Source organism: Taeniopygia guttata, chromosome 6 (genome assembly GCF_048771995.1).
Source record: "Taeniopygia guttata chromosome 6, bTaeGut7.mat, whole genome shotgun sequence".
Lineage (NCBI taxonomy): Eukaryota > Metazoa > Chordata > Aves > Passeriformes > Estrildidae > Taeniopygia > Taeniopygia guttata.
In genome coordinates, this window is record NC_133031.1 from 33,644,181 (window position 1) to 33,661,785 (window position 17,605).

General features: G+C 43.0%; 2 protein-coding genes across 2 annotated transcripts in view; one reads left to right on the forward strand and one right to left on the reverse strand.

The window, feature by feature from the left end:
- UROS (uroporphyrinogen III synthase) overlaps nt 1–17,605 on the reverse strand; it is a 623,177-nt gene that overhangs the window by 209,932 nt on the left and 395,640 nt on the right. The window lies entirely within an intron of this gene.
- On the forward strand, nt 542–16,065 carry ABRAXAS2 (abraxas 2, BRISC complex subunit). The gene is made up of 9 exons (XM_030276598.4): nt 542–697; nt 2,318–2,408; nt 5,246–5,282; nt 6,876–6,942; nt 7,320–7,510; nt 8,085–8,204; nt 8,890–8,974; nt 10,509–10,623; nt 13,830–16,065. The coding sequence occupies exons 1-9, from the start codon at nt 626–628 to the stop codon at nt 14,297–14,299; spliced, it is 1,248 nt and encodes a 415-aa protein (XP_030132458.1). The 5' UTR covers nt 542–625; the 3' UTR covers nt 14,300–16,065.

Sequence of the window (17,605 nt, forward strand, 5' to 3'; positions counted from 1 at the left end):
TGTGAACAAAGGAATAACCCTTAAAAGCAATAGCCTGTTGCATATTCCTATATCTTATACATGATGGATAAATTGCTTGCAAATTAAAAATTTTTCTGGTTTTGGTCAACTTCTGGAGAAAAGGGGGATCAGGGGGACCCTGTGGCTCTGCACAGCTCCTGCAGGAGGGGACAACTGTGGGGTCGGGCTCTGCTCCAGGAACAGGGACAGGAGCAGAGGGAATGGCCTCAGGCTGGGCCAGGGGAGCTCAGGGTGGACACCAGGAGGAATGTCCTCGTAGAAGAGATTGTTAAAGGTTGGAAAGGGCGAGGAGTCTCCACTCCTGGAGGTGTCCAAGGAACCCCTGGACGTGTCACTCAGTGCTCTGGGCTGGGTGACAAGTTGGTGATCGGCCACAGGTTGGGCTCTATGGGCTCGGGGGTCTGTCCCAAACTCAGTGGTCCAACTTCTCCCACAGCTTCCCAGGCTCGGGGGTCTGTCCCAAACTCAATGATCCAACTTCTCCAACAGCTTCCCACCCTTCCCGCCGGGACTACACTCCCCATGATGCCCCGCGGCGCCGCCGGAAGCGGGCGTGCGTTCGGCGCGCGTGCGCCGTGGCGGCGGCGGCGGCGGTGTGTCCGTCATGGCGGCGTCCATCTCCGGCTACACCTTCAGCTCCGTGTGCTACTGCAGCGCCAACAGCAGCGCCGACCACGTACGTGTCCCCCGCCGCCGCCGCCTCGGGTCCGCGGGGCTCCCTCACGCTGCACCGCGGCCGGCGGCTGCGCTGCGGACCTTCCAGGCCGCGCCGCCGCCGGTGGGGCCCGGCCGCGGGTCACAGCGGGCGGGGGCGGCCCCAGACGGACACAGCGGGGCGGGATGTGGGGTGTCCGAGCGGGATGTGGGGTGTCCGAGCGGGATGTGGGGTGTCCGAGGGGGATGTGGGGTGTCCGAGCGGGATGTGGGGTGTGTGAGCGGGATGTGGGGTGTGTGAGCGGGATGTAGGGTGTCCGAACGGGATGTGGGGTGTGTGAGCGGGATGTGGGGTGTGTGAGCGGGATGTGGGGTGTGTGAGCGGGATGTGGGGTGTGTGAGCGGGATGTGGGGTGTGTGAGCGGGATGTGGGGTGTCCGAGCGGGATGTGGGGTGTCCGAGCGGGATGTGGGGTGTGTGAGCGGGATGTGGGGTGTGTGAGCGGGATGTGGGGTGTCCGAGCGGGATGTGGGGTGTCCGAGCGGGATGTGGGGTGTGTGAGCGGGATGTGGGGTGTGTGAGCGGGATGTGGGGTGTGTGAGCGGGATGTGGGGTGTCCGAGCGGGATGTGGGGGGGCTGAGCGAGATGTGGGGCGTCCGGGCGGCTCTCCGCGGGATGTGGGGTGTCCGGCATGCGGGGTGCCGCGGATGCTCTGCGGGGTACCCGGGATACGGGGCTGCCCGGTTTGGTGCTTCCCGGGTAGGATGTGGGGTGTCCCGGCTGCTCCCCGGGATGTGGGGTGCTTGGGCGGGATGTGGGGTACCAGGGGTGCTCCCCGCGGGATGTCCGGGCTGTTCCCCAGGATGTGGGGTACCAGGGGTGCTCCCTTTGGGGTGTCCGGGCTGCTCCCCGGGATGTGGGGTGCCGGGGTGCTCCCTTTGGGGTGGGGCTCCCGCAGGACACGGGCTGTGGGAGGAGAACGCTCCTGTAGAAGCTCCGTGAGCGCTTTTCCCGCGGGCGCGGTGCAGAGCCGGGCTGCTCCCGCACCGCTCGGTTTTTTGTTGGCACGTTTTTAGCCTGAGCTTGCTCTTTTCCTCTGCACCTTGTGCCAAAACTTCCTGATTCCAGCTCAATCTCCTTCTCCGTTTTGGGTAGGGATGGAGAATAAATGAATGCACCTTGAAATTGCCTTACTTTTAAATTGCCTTCTGGGTTTTGCAACCCCTGGTGTTGGTCAGGGTCCAACCCAGTGTCCACACTAAAATTTGTCTGAGTCCCTGCAGGTTTGAGCTCCTCTTCCCTTGGCTTTGCTGGAGCAGAGCAGCATCATGCTCAGGCTTCCTTCTTTTCCCCCTGAATCTGGGGCTGGGGCAGATCCTTCCCTTTTGTGATGTGTTTGCCTTGTGTGGGTTTTGTGTAGAGTGTTCTTTCTGGACAGCCCATCCCTGTAGTTACAAAAGGATGCTGGCAAAGCAAAAAATCAGCTTTGGTAAAACCTCAGGGCAGTTTCTACCCACTGCAGCTCAGATGTGTCTTTCAAACTTCATCTTTGATTCAGTTTGAAGCTAAGAAAATTATAGTAAACAACTGCATATAGTGGATTTTTTTTGTATTTTTAATCTGTTTCTTTTAAAATTGCAGGAAGGATTTCTGCTGGGAGAGGTGAGACAAGAAGAGACTTTCAGCATTAGTGATTCACAGATCAGCAACACAGAATTTCTACAAGTGATAGGTAAGTGATGTAACTTTGAGTTGTTCTGAAACAGGCTCTGCTCAGGTTTCATGTTTTCAGGAGATTTCATGGAGAATTGCTTCTTGTGTGGGAGCAACACAGGGGTGTGTCAGACTTCCAGGATCATGTTTGCCACAGTTTCTGTGTGTTTGTGCTTGAGATGTGAAGAAAAAAAGCAAATCTTTGCAAGTTACAGAGGTTTCATGTGCCTCCTTTTATGGAGGAAAGATTATTTATTGAATATATTTGTCTGTGGGGAATTTCCTGCCTGATACAGTTGCCTAAATACAGCGTGTGCTCAAAATGAAATTAATTCATTGCTTGATTTACTGGTACTCCAAGGGGCAGATTTTCAGCAGCAGGTTTGGATGGCTGGCTGGGAGTTGGTGACATCACAAACTGTCACAGCAGGACTGGACAAGGAATATTTGTCAGACAATTTGTTGATAAGCACAAGTTCTGTACAGCTGATTTGTTGTGAAAACTGAGCAAAGATCCAAGCTCTTGCTGTTAAGTGTTGCTTGAAGGAGATTTTTTTAGACATGAGTGAGAAGCTGTTGCATGTTTGGTTTTAAGAAAGCCCTGAAAGAAACTGCCCTTTTGTTTCTAGATATATAACCAGCTGTTAAAATAGATTTAAACCTCCTTAAATATCTGGCTTTGTGACTGTGATCCCAGATAACAAAGCAGGGCATGCATAAAGCTCAGTGAAAACACAAACAGCTCTGGATTGACTCTCAGATGTTGTTCTGGCACAAAGCAGGTGATCTGTGAACACGTGCAGTGGTACCTTGTTACATCCCAAGAGATTTCCCACCTTGCAGTGGTGATGGTCTTGTGCTCTGGGCTCCAGAGGGTTCAGTCGTTTCCTGTCCTGGTTATTCCTAAGAGAACATGGGTGGTAAATTGACTGGCAAGTGTCAGTTATGAGCCAAATTACAGAAAATAAAGGCATAGCATTTTTTGTGTTTGCATCAGAGTGTTGCTGATGGCTCTGTGTGTTCATACAAAACTGACAGAGCCAGTCATTGTTAGGTTTTTAAATTAGACCTTGCTCTTCAGTGGTCACTGATCTTGGTTATTGTTGGCAGTGATGTCACCACCTGCAGCCTTGGCCTGGTTTCCTAAACCAAGTGTTTGTGGTGTTAAAAATTGCTTTTTTTAAATCACCCCTTTGTCACATTATTGGTTACAGTGACTTTGTGAGAATGGAAATCACCCACTCCTGAAGACCTGCTGGATATTTTTTTTTAATTTGCCATTTTTACTTCAATGTTTGTTCATCAAAGATAACTCTTGGACTGCCAGTTCAGCTCACAAGATTGACAGTTTTGTGGCAGTGTTGTCACAGATGACTTTTCACTTTCTTTTGTGTCTCCTTAGTGGTGGTGTTTAAATATATGTGTGTGTACATAGTATGTGTACTAGTTACATATATATATATTTAAATAAGGCAGTGTGTAAATCTTAAATTTAAAATGTTGGCTGCTTCCTGGGGTCTGAGCAGGAGGATTCTTGTTTCCTGTTTCAAAACACAAAGTCTGTGTGGCAACCTCATCACCCAAGAACCAAGAACGTTGTTGCAGTCAATGTATTTGCTGGAAGGAATTGGGCTAAGCTGGAATAATTGTACTTACAGGCTTTGTTGGCAGATTGTTTCCACAGATGCCTGCATGATGGTGTGAAAATATTAGAGTTGATACAATTTTATATCAAATAAAGGAGTCAGTAATTTTAACAGCAGCTCCTGAGGAGTTGTTGCCAGTGAGAATGTGCAGTTTGTCAGGCAGGGTGCCTGGAATGGATGCTCAGGGCCTTGTTTTGATAGACACCAAATGTGCTGAGATGTGGATGGTGCTGGCTCCTGTTCCTGGGAGCTGTGATCCATCCTGGTGCCTCTGCTGGGATGGCAGCCCCGAGCAGCAGCTGGGGAATCGCTGCAGGGAATCACTGAGCAAAGTTCCTGCTGAGCTCCAGTGGGGCTCTGCTGCTGGAGCTGGAAATATTTGTGCTGTGTGGTCACAGAACCCCAGAGTGGTTTGGGTTGGAAGGGACCTTAAAGCCCATCTTGTTCCACCTCCTGCCATGGGCAGGGACACCTTCCACTAGACCAGGTTGTTCCAAGCCCCTAAAAAATTAAGTTATGCTTGGTGTTAGAAATACAATGTAGAACTGAATTTTTATTCTTTTCTCACTCTCCTGTGAGATTGCTGATATGTTACAACCTTTGCTGATTAAATAAGCATCTTAGCATGTATCACAACCTTTTAAATGAAAAAAACATTGCCCTGATTTTTAATATTTCGTATAAGAGAATTATAAAGTGATGCTAAATATTTTAAAATTGCTTTTAACCCCTGTTTCTCATTAGAGATTCTGTTTGCCTTGCCTCTTTAAACACTACAATGTATAAAATTTCAGTGATTCCCTTCCCCATCCCTTTTTATTCCTTACCGCTGTAATAAACAATACATATGGATGGATTTGTGGAAAGGTGTAGGAAAAAAGAAAACAGAAATCAGAAATGCCTTTGTGAGGAGTTTGCAACTATCAAATAGTATCAAAACTGTGTATTTGAGGCTCAGATAAATCTCTGTGCATCTGAGCAAGTGCTTATTGAAATATTTTTCTATGTAAAAGGTGAAATTATGAAGTGAAGGCAGTTTTCTGTGTATGGTGCTGTGTCATCAAGTGTTGAGACAGCAAGGGCAGTGTGTGGTCTGACAGGGAAGTTTCTTGCTCAGTAGTTCATGCAAGATATGCCACTGTAATTTCTCTTTGCCTGGAGCAGTTGAACACATGTAACTTTTTTTTTGTTTGTTTGTTTATTGTTGCAGAAATCCATAACCATGAACCTTGTTCAAAACTCTTTAGGTAAGCTTCTTTTGTTGTCTTGCTGTGGTGGCTGCAGAATATAAAAATAGGGAGCTCCCTGCAATATATTAGCATTTCAAATGTCCTACAATGTTGGTTTTACAGAAACACACTGGCACCAACCATGACAATCAAAGTAGGAGTTTACAGTTGTAGTGTAGCTTGGAAGAGGTTTATTTCTCAATCTCTTTGGATTTCCATCTTGTGTAGCTGCTGGAGGTAGGGCAGCAGTCAGGTGAGCTCATATCACTCTGATGATAAGGATGAATGTCAAAATCAGTTTAAATTGTTATAGTCTGGGCCTGGTGGGTCACAGCATCCCCTTGTGTCCCAACCCTGGTAACCTGCTGGGTTTACAAGTTGGTTTGTGCTTAGAGGTACCAACCTGCACCAACTAATTGTTGTAAAATTTTCAGCTTTCTAGTTATTTTGGCCTTCTGATCTTCTGAACTCCAGAATATAAATTAAATATGGGGATAATATATTCTATTTAACAGCTTCCATCTATTTACATGTAGATTTTCTCCATAGTCTTCACTTGTTACACAGTGTTGGCTTCTAAAGTGCTGTCTAGAATTCCTTTTGAGAAGGAATTCCCAATTAATCTCCTCTCATCTTGAGAGATTTCCAGCCAATTAAGAAGACACAGTAGCTTAGACATGATTGACACTGGTTGCATTAAAGAGAAAAGCTGCAGTCAGTCACTTGCTGGCTGATAATTACAGAGAGGGTATTCTTAAACCAGGGATTTATATGCTGCAGGCTCCACACATGGAGATAATGCACAGTCAGAGAAAGAGTTGGATATCCACCAGGATTATAAATAAATATTGCAAACGTGAATTGAAAAATTTGTGCATAGTGTCTCAAATTTGTCATTATTGTAGTCAGAGATTTCCCAACAACTTACACCTTGAAGCAAATGGTATTTCCACCTTTATTTACCAGCTAAGCACTGAGCTCAGATTTGGTGGTTTTCTACCCCACCCCCAAAAAGTTGGAAGTCACAGACCTCTAAACTTGAGTGTTTTCCTGCACTGCTTTAGGTGTTAGTGTTAGCTCTTGAAAGAGAACAAGGAGGAGTCTATTTTCAAATGTTTTTCCTTTTGTCATGCACTCTGATCTACCTGAATCCCTAAACCTATTTACATAGGTAGATTTATAAATTCCTAAATTTTTCATGTCCACAAAATAACATATCAGGGTTTGGGTTCAGCTGTGGAAGCAGAACCAATTGGAAAGGCCATGATACTTTGAATTATTTCTGACTCTTTTGGCTTCAAGGATCCAGCCATGTGAGTGCAATGGCAGGACTGGAGCTCAAGAAATTGATTTAGAGTTGCATTTAAAATGACCCTGCTTTCATTTCTTCTGGGCTGGTAGGCTTCCGATTATCAAAGCAGGGTTTTACAGAATGCTGGTTAAAATCAAATTGCACAGTGCATTTCTGTTGGTAAAAGTAAGGCTCTGGAATTGCTTTGTATTGTCTAGAATGCCATCTGCTTGTAGAACACTCAAAGTATAAATTATTTACTTTATGTACAATATGTGTGTATAAACTGTGTACCTACATTTCTCTCCTTTTTGTTCAAGCTTTTATGACTATGCAGGAAAAGTTAATGAGGAGAGTTTGGACAGGATTCTCAAAGACAGAAGAAAAGTAAGTTTTCTATCTTTTCCTCCTGTTGTAGGCATTAGAAGGACTGGGTTTGGAAAAAAGGTAGCTAACTAGAATAAATACTTTCCTTCACAAATCTGATGGTTTGTTTTGATCCAGAGCTTATCCTGTACAGTAATTACTGGATTTGTGGTGCTTAGATTAAACTGGGAGCAATGTCTAATTTCCCTGAAGAAATGCAAAGGATTTAAAGATTTCCAAAAGGGTAGGGTTCTATTGACCATCTCAAACTCAGATCTTGAGGAATTCAGTTTGTTTCATTGTCCTAAAGCTTTTGGGTAATGGTGGTACCACAATATCAGCCCCTTTATTCTCAGAAGGTAAATCTGTGGGTTTTTCCTGCTGTCCTTTGATTACAGAACGTTATTGGATGGTACAGATTTAGGAGAAACACTCAGCAGCAGATGTCATACAGAGAGCACATCATTCATAAACAGCTGACACACATCCTTGGAGTGCCTGACCTCGTCTTCCTTCTCTTCAGCTTCATTTCCACTGCAAATAACTCAACACATGCTTTAGAATATGTGCTTTTTAGACCAAACAGAAGGTAAGCAAACTCTGTCAATGAACCAGTCCTCATTCTTTGTTCTGCTTTTTACTGCTATTCTTTAAACTATTTAGGAGTTTGTACAATTGCACTTAAAGAAAGCTTTGTGTTTGTCCAATGATGTCTTGGGGTGGTTATTAATGATGACAGCTTTGGTTTTATTTTGTTGGGGTTTTTTTGTGCAAGTAATTTACAAATTAAAATTAGGGTGACAAAAAATCTTTTGAATCTCTAAATCATCAGACAAAAAAAAAACCCTTGAATTTTTTTATTTTATTTTAAGAGACATCAGATGTCACTACCATGTTTCTTCTAGTGGATCTGAATATATCTCTGGTAGTTTGCACATTGTAAAGGTTCTTGGAGGTGTAGAGGTAGCTCTATATTAAGGGTTTGTGATCCTGCATTTATTTTGAACACAACTTGCAATATTCAGCTACTTTTATAACAAACCTAATGCAGAAGTTTTAAAATTAGATGAGTTCTGATCATCAGAGGGATGGGATAATACCAAGGCTTTTGTTAAGAATCTTTTTCAAATGAATTAAAAAATCTTTCTGAACTTTTTCTGCAGGTATAATCAAAGGGTGTCACTTACTATTCCTAATCTAGGCAACACTAGTCAACAGGAATACAAAGTTTCTTCAGTGCCAAATACTTCTCAGAATTATGCCAAAGTTATTAAGGAACACGGGTAAGGACTTTTCCTTTTTAAATGAAGTAATCATCAAGCTCTACTCTCTGTACCTCACAGAGAATACCACAAATGTGCATGTTGAGCAGCAGAAAACCAGTTCTGGAGGAGAATGGTCAGTTCCCAGTGTGCTTTTTTTCCTGGTTAGAATTGGATCTTTTAGAAGAGCCGAGGGAACTTGGTGCACTTTTCAGAAAAGCAGAGTTGGTGTGGCCAGTCCATGCTGGGATCCTTCTCGCTGGAAGCTTCTGACTTGATTTCCACCACCACCCACCTCCCCAAGGAATTCTGTGTGCACTTGAACTCTGCCTCAGGAGCATTGAATTCTTGATGTTTTTCTTGAGTATTTTCAATTAAATGCCATAAATTCAAAGTAGCTTTTCTGGCTGTTAACAATGAAATTATACAAGCTTAAAAGGTTTTGGCAGAAGTTTAATCTCATTCAAATGAGACTTTAGTGTTCCAGAAGGAATTTTGGTATTTAATATGCTGCTGTCCAACTTTTTGTTTATGACAGTATGGTACATTTTTAGCAAGATACTATTGCTAAAATAGCATATTTAGCAATAAGATGCATTTTAAAAATACAGTGATAGACTGCTTAACAGGAATTCTAAGACAGCATGAGCTAGAAACCTGTATTGTCTTTTCTCTCTAACGATTTCTGCTTTGTTTTCATTTTTAGTACTGATTTTTTTGACAAAGATGGAGTGATGAAGGACATCAGGGCTATCTATCAGGTTTATAATGCACTTCAGGAAAAAGTACAGGTAACATCCTTTACTCCATATTGGTCTGTATATATGTGACATCTTTTATTCATCCTTTGGTTTAAGCAGCAGTGGAGGAGATGGAGAGTTTTAGAGCTCATAGGCAGTTATCATGAACTGTAGGAAAATAAGACTGGCTTTAAAATTAAATGCTTCAGTTTTTATTTAATGTGAGCGTTTGCAGTGGCTTCTGTGAAAGTGGTTGGTACAAATAGCACAATTTTTTTTCTCTTTTGCAAGTAAGTGATTTAATACTTAGTGATTTATGGGAGATGTTAGTCATTTTTAAGGGTTTGCAGTGAAGAGAAGCCCTGCTGAAGGCTGTAGGGATTTGCAGAGGTATAAAAATGACTCCTGGCTCTGGGTATAGAGCATGAGCAGAGCACCATCTGTTAGTTAAAACTTGTGAACATTTTGTGTGGAGCATGAGTGAATCCTGCTCCAAATGTGCCAAAGCATCTGAAAAAGCCTGGAGTGTCAGCTCTGCTCATTGTGAGCTTGTCAGTTCACAGCTTGTCCTGTGTGAAGAGCAGTGGAGCCCTGCTGCCCGGGGAGCTCACAGCTGCTAATTGTGCTGGAGTCACAGCTTGTTCCCAGGCTTCCCTTTACATCTGCCCTGGGGGGATTGGTGTCTCTGCTCCAGCTCAGCTCTGCTTGGCTCCTGAGCAGGGAACAAGGAGAAATCCCTGAACCATCCCCTGCACCTGCCTGCACAGGGGGAGCTGCTCTTTCTCGCTGGCAGGTTGCACCTTCCAACCTCCTTTGGACAGTGGGTAAGGCAGACACTTCCAGGCAGCTTCAGGGAATAGGAAAATTTCTCTTCAGAGCTGTATCCATTAGCTAATGGCATTGCTCTGTAGTGCTGTCCTTGCCAGGAGCACGATTGTCCTCTGTGCTCCTGCTGTTGTTTCAATTGCTGTCTGGAAAAATGGAAATGGGCTTCTTTAGCCTGGAGAAAAGGAGGCTGAGGGGAGACATTGTTGCTCTCTTCTCCAAGTGACAGGAGGAGAAGAAACCACCTCAGGTTGCACCAGGAGAGGTTTAGGTTGGAGATTAGGAACAGTTTTTTCCCTGAGAGACCTGTCAGGCATTGGAACAGGCTGTTCAGGACAGTGGTGGAATCAGCATCCCTGGGAGTGATCGTGACCAATATTTAATTTCATAAAATCACAGAATGCTTTGGGTGGGAAGGGACCTTAAAGCTCATCTCATTCCACCTCCTGCCATGGACACCTTCTGCTGTCCCAGGCTGCTCCAAGCCTCATCCATCCTGAACACTTCCAGGGGTGGGACACTAACCAACTTGGGATCTTACTACAGATCTTCTGTCATGATGCATTATTTGGAAATGCTTTCCCTATAATGCAGCAACAGCCAGTAAAGAAAACAATCATGAAGTTGAGTATTTCTGCTGCAGTTAAATCCTGCTTTTAGTTTTGTGGCTTCTTGTCTGGTAGTAGCTTTATTAATGTTGTCCTGAAACTATTTCCTACATTTTTGCCCAATCTTAGCATACCTTACATTTTTCTCCCAGGCAGTATGTATAGATGTAGAAAAAAGTGAACGTGTTGTTGAATCTTTTCAAGCTGATGTAAACAAGTTAAAAAGGCAAATCGCACAAAAGAAGAACGAAAAAGAACAAGAAATAAGTAAGTTGCCCTTCATTTACCTTTTTTTTTTTTAAGAAGATGCTGTGAGGAGAAAATGTTTTGTGGAATTAAAGTAATTGTTTACTCATGGGAAAAAAAATCTCAGTGGGAAGGGCAATATGATGGATTTGTGTTGAATGACACCTGAGCTGTGAAAGTGTGTGTTGCAAGTATTTCTGCTGGAATCATCCAGTGTTAACAAGCTTAAAATATAGGAGAGACAACACTGTAAAGAAAGAATGAGCAAGTCAGTTCTGGAAATAACACAGGAAAAGATCAGTTGGAGGAAAAGAAAATTGAAAAAAAAAAAACTAAATAGTGGAGAGATTCTTTTTGAAGTAAAGAAACAAGGTTCTGTGCTCACAGGCCAGGAGCTATCCATGGTTTTATAAAGTCTTTATTCCCACTCCCATTTGCTGACTTAGTGATAAAGATGTTTAGCATGAAATACCACTTCTCAGTGTTGAAGTAAATCTTTGTAGGTGTTGTTCATCTTATTTTGTTGCTCCATAATTTCCTGAGTCAGTGAGCATTGCTGTGTGAGCACATTTGGCTGATTGCCACACTGTCCCTCCTTCCTCGAAACTGAGTGTGGCCTCAGGAGACTTTGGTTAGCAGCAGATAAGTTTTGTGAAGCACTTGGCTCCTTCCAAGGAGGCATTGCTGATCTAATTGAATTTGTGAGTGCAAGGGAAGACTGAAGGTAGAGAGTGGGGCAGAGAATAGGTAAATAGGAAGCAAAATAAAAACCTAAATAGTTCATAAGCAAATTACACATTTTAGCAAAGACTGCTTCTTTTTTAGCCATGTTTTAAAATGACAAGCAAATAATGAAATTTTTTCATTTTAGCTATGAGGTGTTTTTTATTATTTCTGTATCCTGTTACCTAAAGCAGTGTGTGACAAAAAGATGGTTTAGGTGGGTGAACACCCTAAACTCTGCAGTGGACCTGCTGCTGCTGTGACTGGTATTTTAATTTTCTCCAGGCAACAAGGTACTGTTATCACATGAGCATTTTAATGCCCAGTTTGATCTGTCAGCACAAGTTCTTCTTTCTGTGAACCTCAAAGATAAGGTGACAGAGCCAGGATTAGCCCAGGACCATTTGAAAGGTGGAAGTAAATGAGTCACTGCTGTTTCCTGCTTGGCTGTAGATGAAGTAGGCAGGGAGTTGCTACTATGGGGAAGCAGAGGTGGGTATTTAATGTGACTGGAGCTGATCCCAGCACAGATGGGAAAAGCTGGGGGAGGAGGAGGAAGAGCAGTCAGTGCTCAACTCTGGGTACTACCAGGGAGATGCAAATGCTGGACTGAGAATTCATGCCAGAGCAGAGAATCATGTGAGAGGGCTGAAACAAGAAAACATGCAGCTTGGAGCTCTGCAGTATTTTTAGATGTGAGTAGTTAATTACTGAATCTGGCCTTCTGTTCCCTCATTTGCTCAGTGCTGGGAGAATTTCTTTGGTTTTAGTGAGGAAAAGGGAGAGTTTGATTCCAATTCCTGTGAGAGTGTTGTATGAGAGCTTGGTGTTCCTACAAACCTTGGGTTAACAGGTTATGACTTAAGCACTCCATTATGAAAGGCAGTTGAGACTTTAGGTGCCAGATCACTGAAATCATTCTGTACATGTAGCAGGATGTTCCAGGCTTTGGTGAGTGCTGTGCACTTCCCAGATGCCAGGAAATCTCCCACTGCAGTTCTCCTGTTGTGCCTCAGAAATGGAGAGCTGTTATGTAGCCACTTGAGGGAATGTGCTCTTTTTATTCCCAAGAGACATCTCAGTGGTTTGGTTAAAGGAACTCTCACCCTCCATGTGGGGTTTCTGCCATTGTGTCCCTCACCTTACACATTCCAGTGTCAATTCTGGCAGGTTTTTTGGTTAATAACCCCTTAGGAACCAGTCAGAAACTTCAGTCTCTCCCAGTGCTTAACAAAACTTCCTGCCAGGAAGTCTTTCCTTGTGTCTACTTACAGTACTCAGATGTACTTTCTGCAGCAGCCTCTTAGGCACATTTAGGAATAAAATGCTTTCTTCAGTCTTCCCTACTAATCCCAGTTATTGCATCCTTTCCTCTTAGGTCATGATTATTAGATCTCTGACGAGTCCTTGTGTTTTGTAAGGTTTCTCCAGTTTTCCCTATTTTTTAAACTGTGGTATTCATAGTTACATATATTCTGGTTGCATTGTTAACAACTACAATGAAATTATACATACCTGTATCTCCACAGCTGAGCACACCTCATGCATATTGATTTATAGTTTACATAAATCAAGTTTCTTTTCTGCAGAAGAATGCAAGTGTTCCTCATTTTGCAGCTTTTGCAGTTCATTATTCCTGTGCACATCTTCCTCAAATTATTTTCCAAATCAGCTCATTTAAGATGATTTTCACATTCCTGTTCTGATACCTTGCTACACTCCCAGCTGTAATTCCATCATTTAGATGTTTAATGTGAGTGCAGTTATTAAAATAATAATTTGAGGGACTAACACAGGGTGATTTCTTTACAGGTGTTATGAGATTGTCCCCTAGCACAAGGGGCATTGAAAGAAAAAGTACAAAGGTATACTTTTAAGATACAATATCAAATATCAATTATGGATGAAAAGTCAGTTGAGTTTTCCTGGATGAGACACAGAGAGGAACAGGCAGGCTGAGCCCTAACACAGGTCCTTTTTGATGTGAGAAGGAGCTGAAAAATACAGAGAAAAGATGAGATGGAAACAGCAACAGGCTGTGAAAACATCCTGTAGCTGTGTTTTTTGGGAACTTAAACTGGAGGAAATGATCTGTACAGGATGACTGTGCACATGAAAGTGTAGCATGTTTGCACTTGGATAGTTTATTTGCTTTCTGACTCATTTTGAGTTTGAAATGGGATCACTGGGATAATTAAGCTGTGCTGATCCTGATGAGGGCTGCACTGCTAAATTTAGGGGAGTTTGTCGTGCTCCAAGAGTAGGATGTGACGGTCAGGGGTAGTGTATTGTTGACTCTGTAAGGCTAAAATCAGAGGTAGGAAAGGTGAGTAGAGCAGACTGAGAGGACAGGATCCAGTGCTGGAGCTGGAAAGCAGTGCCAGGATGAGCATTTGATTACAAGCAGAAAGAAAGAAGAGAGGGCAGGCGAGGTGGTCGCAGCTCAGGTATGTGGAGCACGTTGCCAAGAAAGCATTAAGTACCTGCTGTTCTTTGCTTTGCAGGAATGCAGCAGGCAATTTTAAGCAGGCAAATGCCAACAGATAACGTGGAGCCCATGTTTGTTCCCCGAATGTCCTACACTGGGTTTGCTGTGGAAGGCTGCACACTTGAAGATTCCGACGTCTCCGATCCTCCCCCGCCGTACTCGGATTTCAACACAAGCACTCAAGACAGTTCTGGCAGCCCCGGGCTCCTGGAGAGCAGCAGCATCTTCATGCCTCGGCCTCAGGCTGTTGGTTCTTCCAGTTATGTTTCCACAAGTGCAGGATTGAAATATTCTGGCAATGGAGCATCCATGCCATCCTCCCAAAGAGCGCTCGCTGACAATGTTGACGAATCAGAAGACAGTGATTACGAGAATTTGCTTGAACCCACAGAGTCCTCTGACAGTGAATACTCACAGACAAGGGAGTCACGACCTTCTGCACATCCCGATGGTGATTCCAGGAACACTCAAACTTCTCAGATTTGATAGGGGGGAAAACAGAAAAAAATCCACGTGACACTGTTTTTTCTTAATTGTTACCGAGAGATTTTGGGGATTTAACCCGGAGGAAATGAACTACACAGGATTACTGTGCACACGAAATGTAGAAGACTTGCACTAGATGGTTTATTCACCTTGTGATACATTTTGCAAGTTTTATAATGGAATCATTAGGATAATCAAGTTGTACTAATACTGATGAGGTTCATGGATGTACTGGTAAATTTAGGCAAAATGAAATTTATAGAGATCTTGTAGCTTTTGTTGCCATATTTTCTTTAAGACAATAAATTGGGATGTAGTAACTAAGCACAGTTAGTCTACAGATAATGTTCTCAAATCAAAACTTACCTCTTGCACTATCATGCCTTGAATTTTAATTTTTGAAAGGGAATAATAAATATATCAGCCGCCTTCCGAATAGCTTTCTATGGTAAGCCAAATTGGCCTTTGCAAGCAAAGAAATTTTGATAATTCTGAGAAGCCTGATTGCAAAAGATGTGGTCAACCTCCTTCTGTGGGCATGCCCTCGTCAGAGGAGGGGTTTGGTTCGACCTTTTTTACAAACAGAATGTGTCTCACTTCAACTGATGGTTGCCTTTTTTTCTGTAAAGGATGCTGGGGGGGTGGGATGCCTGGTAAATCATCCAGATGAATGTCATAAATAGAATTATTCTGGTTTCACTGGGTTTACAATGACTTTACGCCACACTAGCCTCATTTATTGTCTCATGTGTTCTTTTAGCATAAATATGAAGTGCACATACAGGAGTAAACGACCGACAGAAGTAGTAAATTCCATCATCATTGGACTTTGGAGTCTGCAAATTACAAACATCAGAGACTGCTACTTGCATTTTATTTGCATCTGAGTATTGGATTTACGCTTCTAGATGAGTTATTTTATGTGATAAATAGGGGATAGGGTAGGAGAAGATTGTTTGGAGAGTCCCCTGGGTTTATTACCTCTTTTCCTCTGGATGAAACATGTAAATGATTATTTTAATTTGAATTACAGCTCTTGTCAGAAAACTGCCACTTGGGATAAATGAAGTGTGGTATATTTAGAGAATTTCATGTTTGGATGCACTTACTTTTATTTAAATACTGCTTGTATGCTAACATTGCCCAAAATATGTGAAATTGTGCCACTAAGAAGTTTGTATTATTGGACTTTATCCCTGATGTGTAAATGAGAAAATACACATTTTAAGATGAGGTTATCTGCAGCATTTATCACTTTGTGGTATCAACAGCCACTTCTTTGGTTTACACCCAGAACAGCAAAGCAGTTGCTTAAAAATTTTAAATATCTCAGATTTACCCACTGAAATTTTCATCTTCTGGATCATATCCTTGGGCAAAAGTCTGTTCATTATCCTCTCCTTACCTGTACTAAATTAAGCAAAATAATTTTGGGAAAAAAAATGAGATGCTAAAATTGCCACTCTTCTACTGAGTTGTTCCATCTTTAAACATCAAGTGCTCTGGTTTTAACTATTTTACATTGTTCTCATTAGCCTTAACTGGATGGATTTTTGTCTTGGAGTGTTGCAATCCCTGGAACAGAGACCTTGCTGTGGAGTCACCACCAGTGAGCACCCGTGGCTCAGGTGCGGACGTGTCGATGCTGGAATCAGAACTGACAGGTTGGCAGCCACCCTCTTCATTTTTATTCTGCACAGAAACCTGCAAAATGTACATCTCTGAGAAAGCAGTTAAATGTGACAATAAAATCTTATTTAATCCTACCATAGATTTTGATGCTTGTCAGGTGCCACGTTGGTGGAGGCGCTCACTGGGGAGCAGAAGTGCAGCTCAGGAGTGGTTTGTTCAGGCTGGTCTGCTTGGGGGACCGAGGGGATGTGGCAGAGGGACTATTCCATGCTTATACAAGATCCTTGAATTCTGGGGTTATTTAACAAAACATGTTAAAAGTTCTGCTTGGTTTTCCATGCACCATGTAGGTGGGACAGATGTGTCATCGTGCCCTCCAGCCAGTGCCTACCTGCAGGTATTTTCATTCACCAGAACTGCTGACTCATAAGAACAAAGGATGTGGCTTTTTTTTTTTAATGTAGGTAATATTCTGGGAAAAATACACCTGCTTAGACTTTGCAATTTTCATGACAATCCTGTTAAAACAACAATGGTGGGTTTTAACAGCCTGACAGCTGAGATCTGTCAGCTTCAATCCTGAATTGTGGAGTTTCACACCTGTGAAACACCAGGATTCCAGCCTGATTCCTGGACAGACCCTGCTGGTTATTCCCAGGCCTGTAGCTCTGTCCTCCCTCTAACAAGAAGGCAGCACTGAGGAAAATCTACTGAAAATTGGCTTCTGTGTCCTTCTGTTCCAAATCCTGGTACAATGAAATATTTTCTGGTTGATTGTGGGAAACCTGTAACTGCTGTTTCATTTATTCCCCCTCTGACTGTTGAAAGTAAGAACAGGGATGCACCATATGGGAAGCCTCAGTGAATTAGAACTATCACATATGCTTACAAAAGGAAGCATCATCAAATATTTCTGAAATTAGCTTGGATTGACACTCTGGGAGTCTCCAAGTCCTGTCTTTGCTTATGGGATGGAACATGTTGGCAGAAAGACTTGTGAGCATTGTTCATTTTGGCATATTCATGACTGTGCAGGTTTGGAGTTTGTATCTCACATCTCTGGGGTCATTTCACTTCCTCTGACATGTCCCGAGTTAAAATGTAAAGAGAAGCTGTTACTGTTGGTGTAGCATCAAGATAAGATGAGCAAACTGATAAAACTCCTATTAAGTGGTAAGATGTTTCTGAGTACTCCGAATATAACTAGAATCAGTCTGAAACTCTGAAACTTTGATTTTTTTTTGGTGCTGCAAGGTTTATTTTAAGGGTTTTTTTGGTGGGTGTTTGTTTGTTTGTTTGTTTGTTTGTTTTTAATAACAGGCTTGCTTTGCTTGGCTCTTCCATGGTTCTGCCTCTGAGCAGTCTGCAGAGCAGCTAAAAAGCTGTTGGTTTCTGGCTTCCTTTGAGGTGACTCTTCCTTTGGCTTTCTCTTTTCTCTCCAATATCTATGGTTTCACACATACATTTCTCTGTCATGTTAGATTTGTGGGGCTATTTGCATGTACCTTTATAGTGCTGCTTCTGTAGCTTACAGATTTGGGAAGAAAACAGAATTTAATTAAAGTTTTATTAGTAAACTGGTAAGTACTTGGGCACCTTCCAGTGCCTGAAGGGACTCCAGGAGAGCTGGAGAGGGACTTTGGGCGAGGACCTGCAGGGACAGGACACAGGGAA

What these genes read in the sequence shown, in the direction of transcription:
- ABRAXAS2 (XM_030276598.4), top strand. Translation starts at nt 626, where the DNA reads ATGGCGGCGTCCATCTCCGGCTACACCTTCAGCTCCGTGTGCTACTGC. An exon ending in CCAACAGCAGCGCCGACCAC is followed by an intron (nt 698 to 2,317) that starts GTACGTGTCCCC and finishes TTAAAATTGCAG; the next exon opens with GAAGGATTTCTGCTGGGAGA. An exon ending in CTTTTTAGACCAAACAGAAG is followed by an intron (nt 7,511 to 8,084) that starts GTAAGCAAACTC and finishes CTTTTTCTGCAG; the next exon opens with GTATAATCAAAGGGTGTCAC.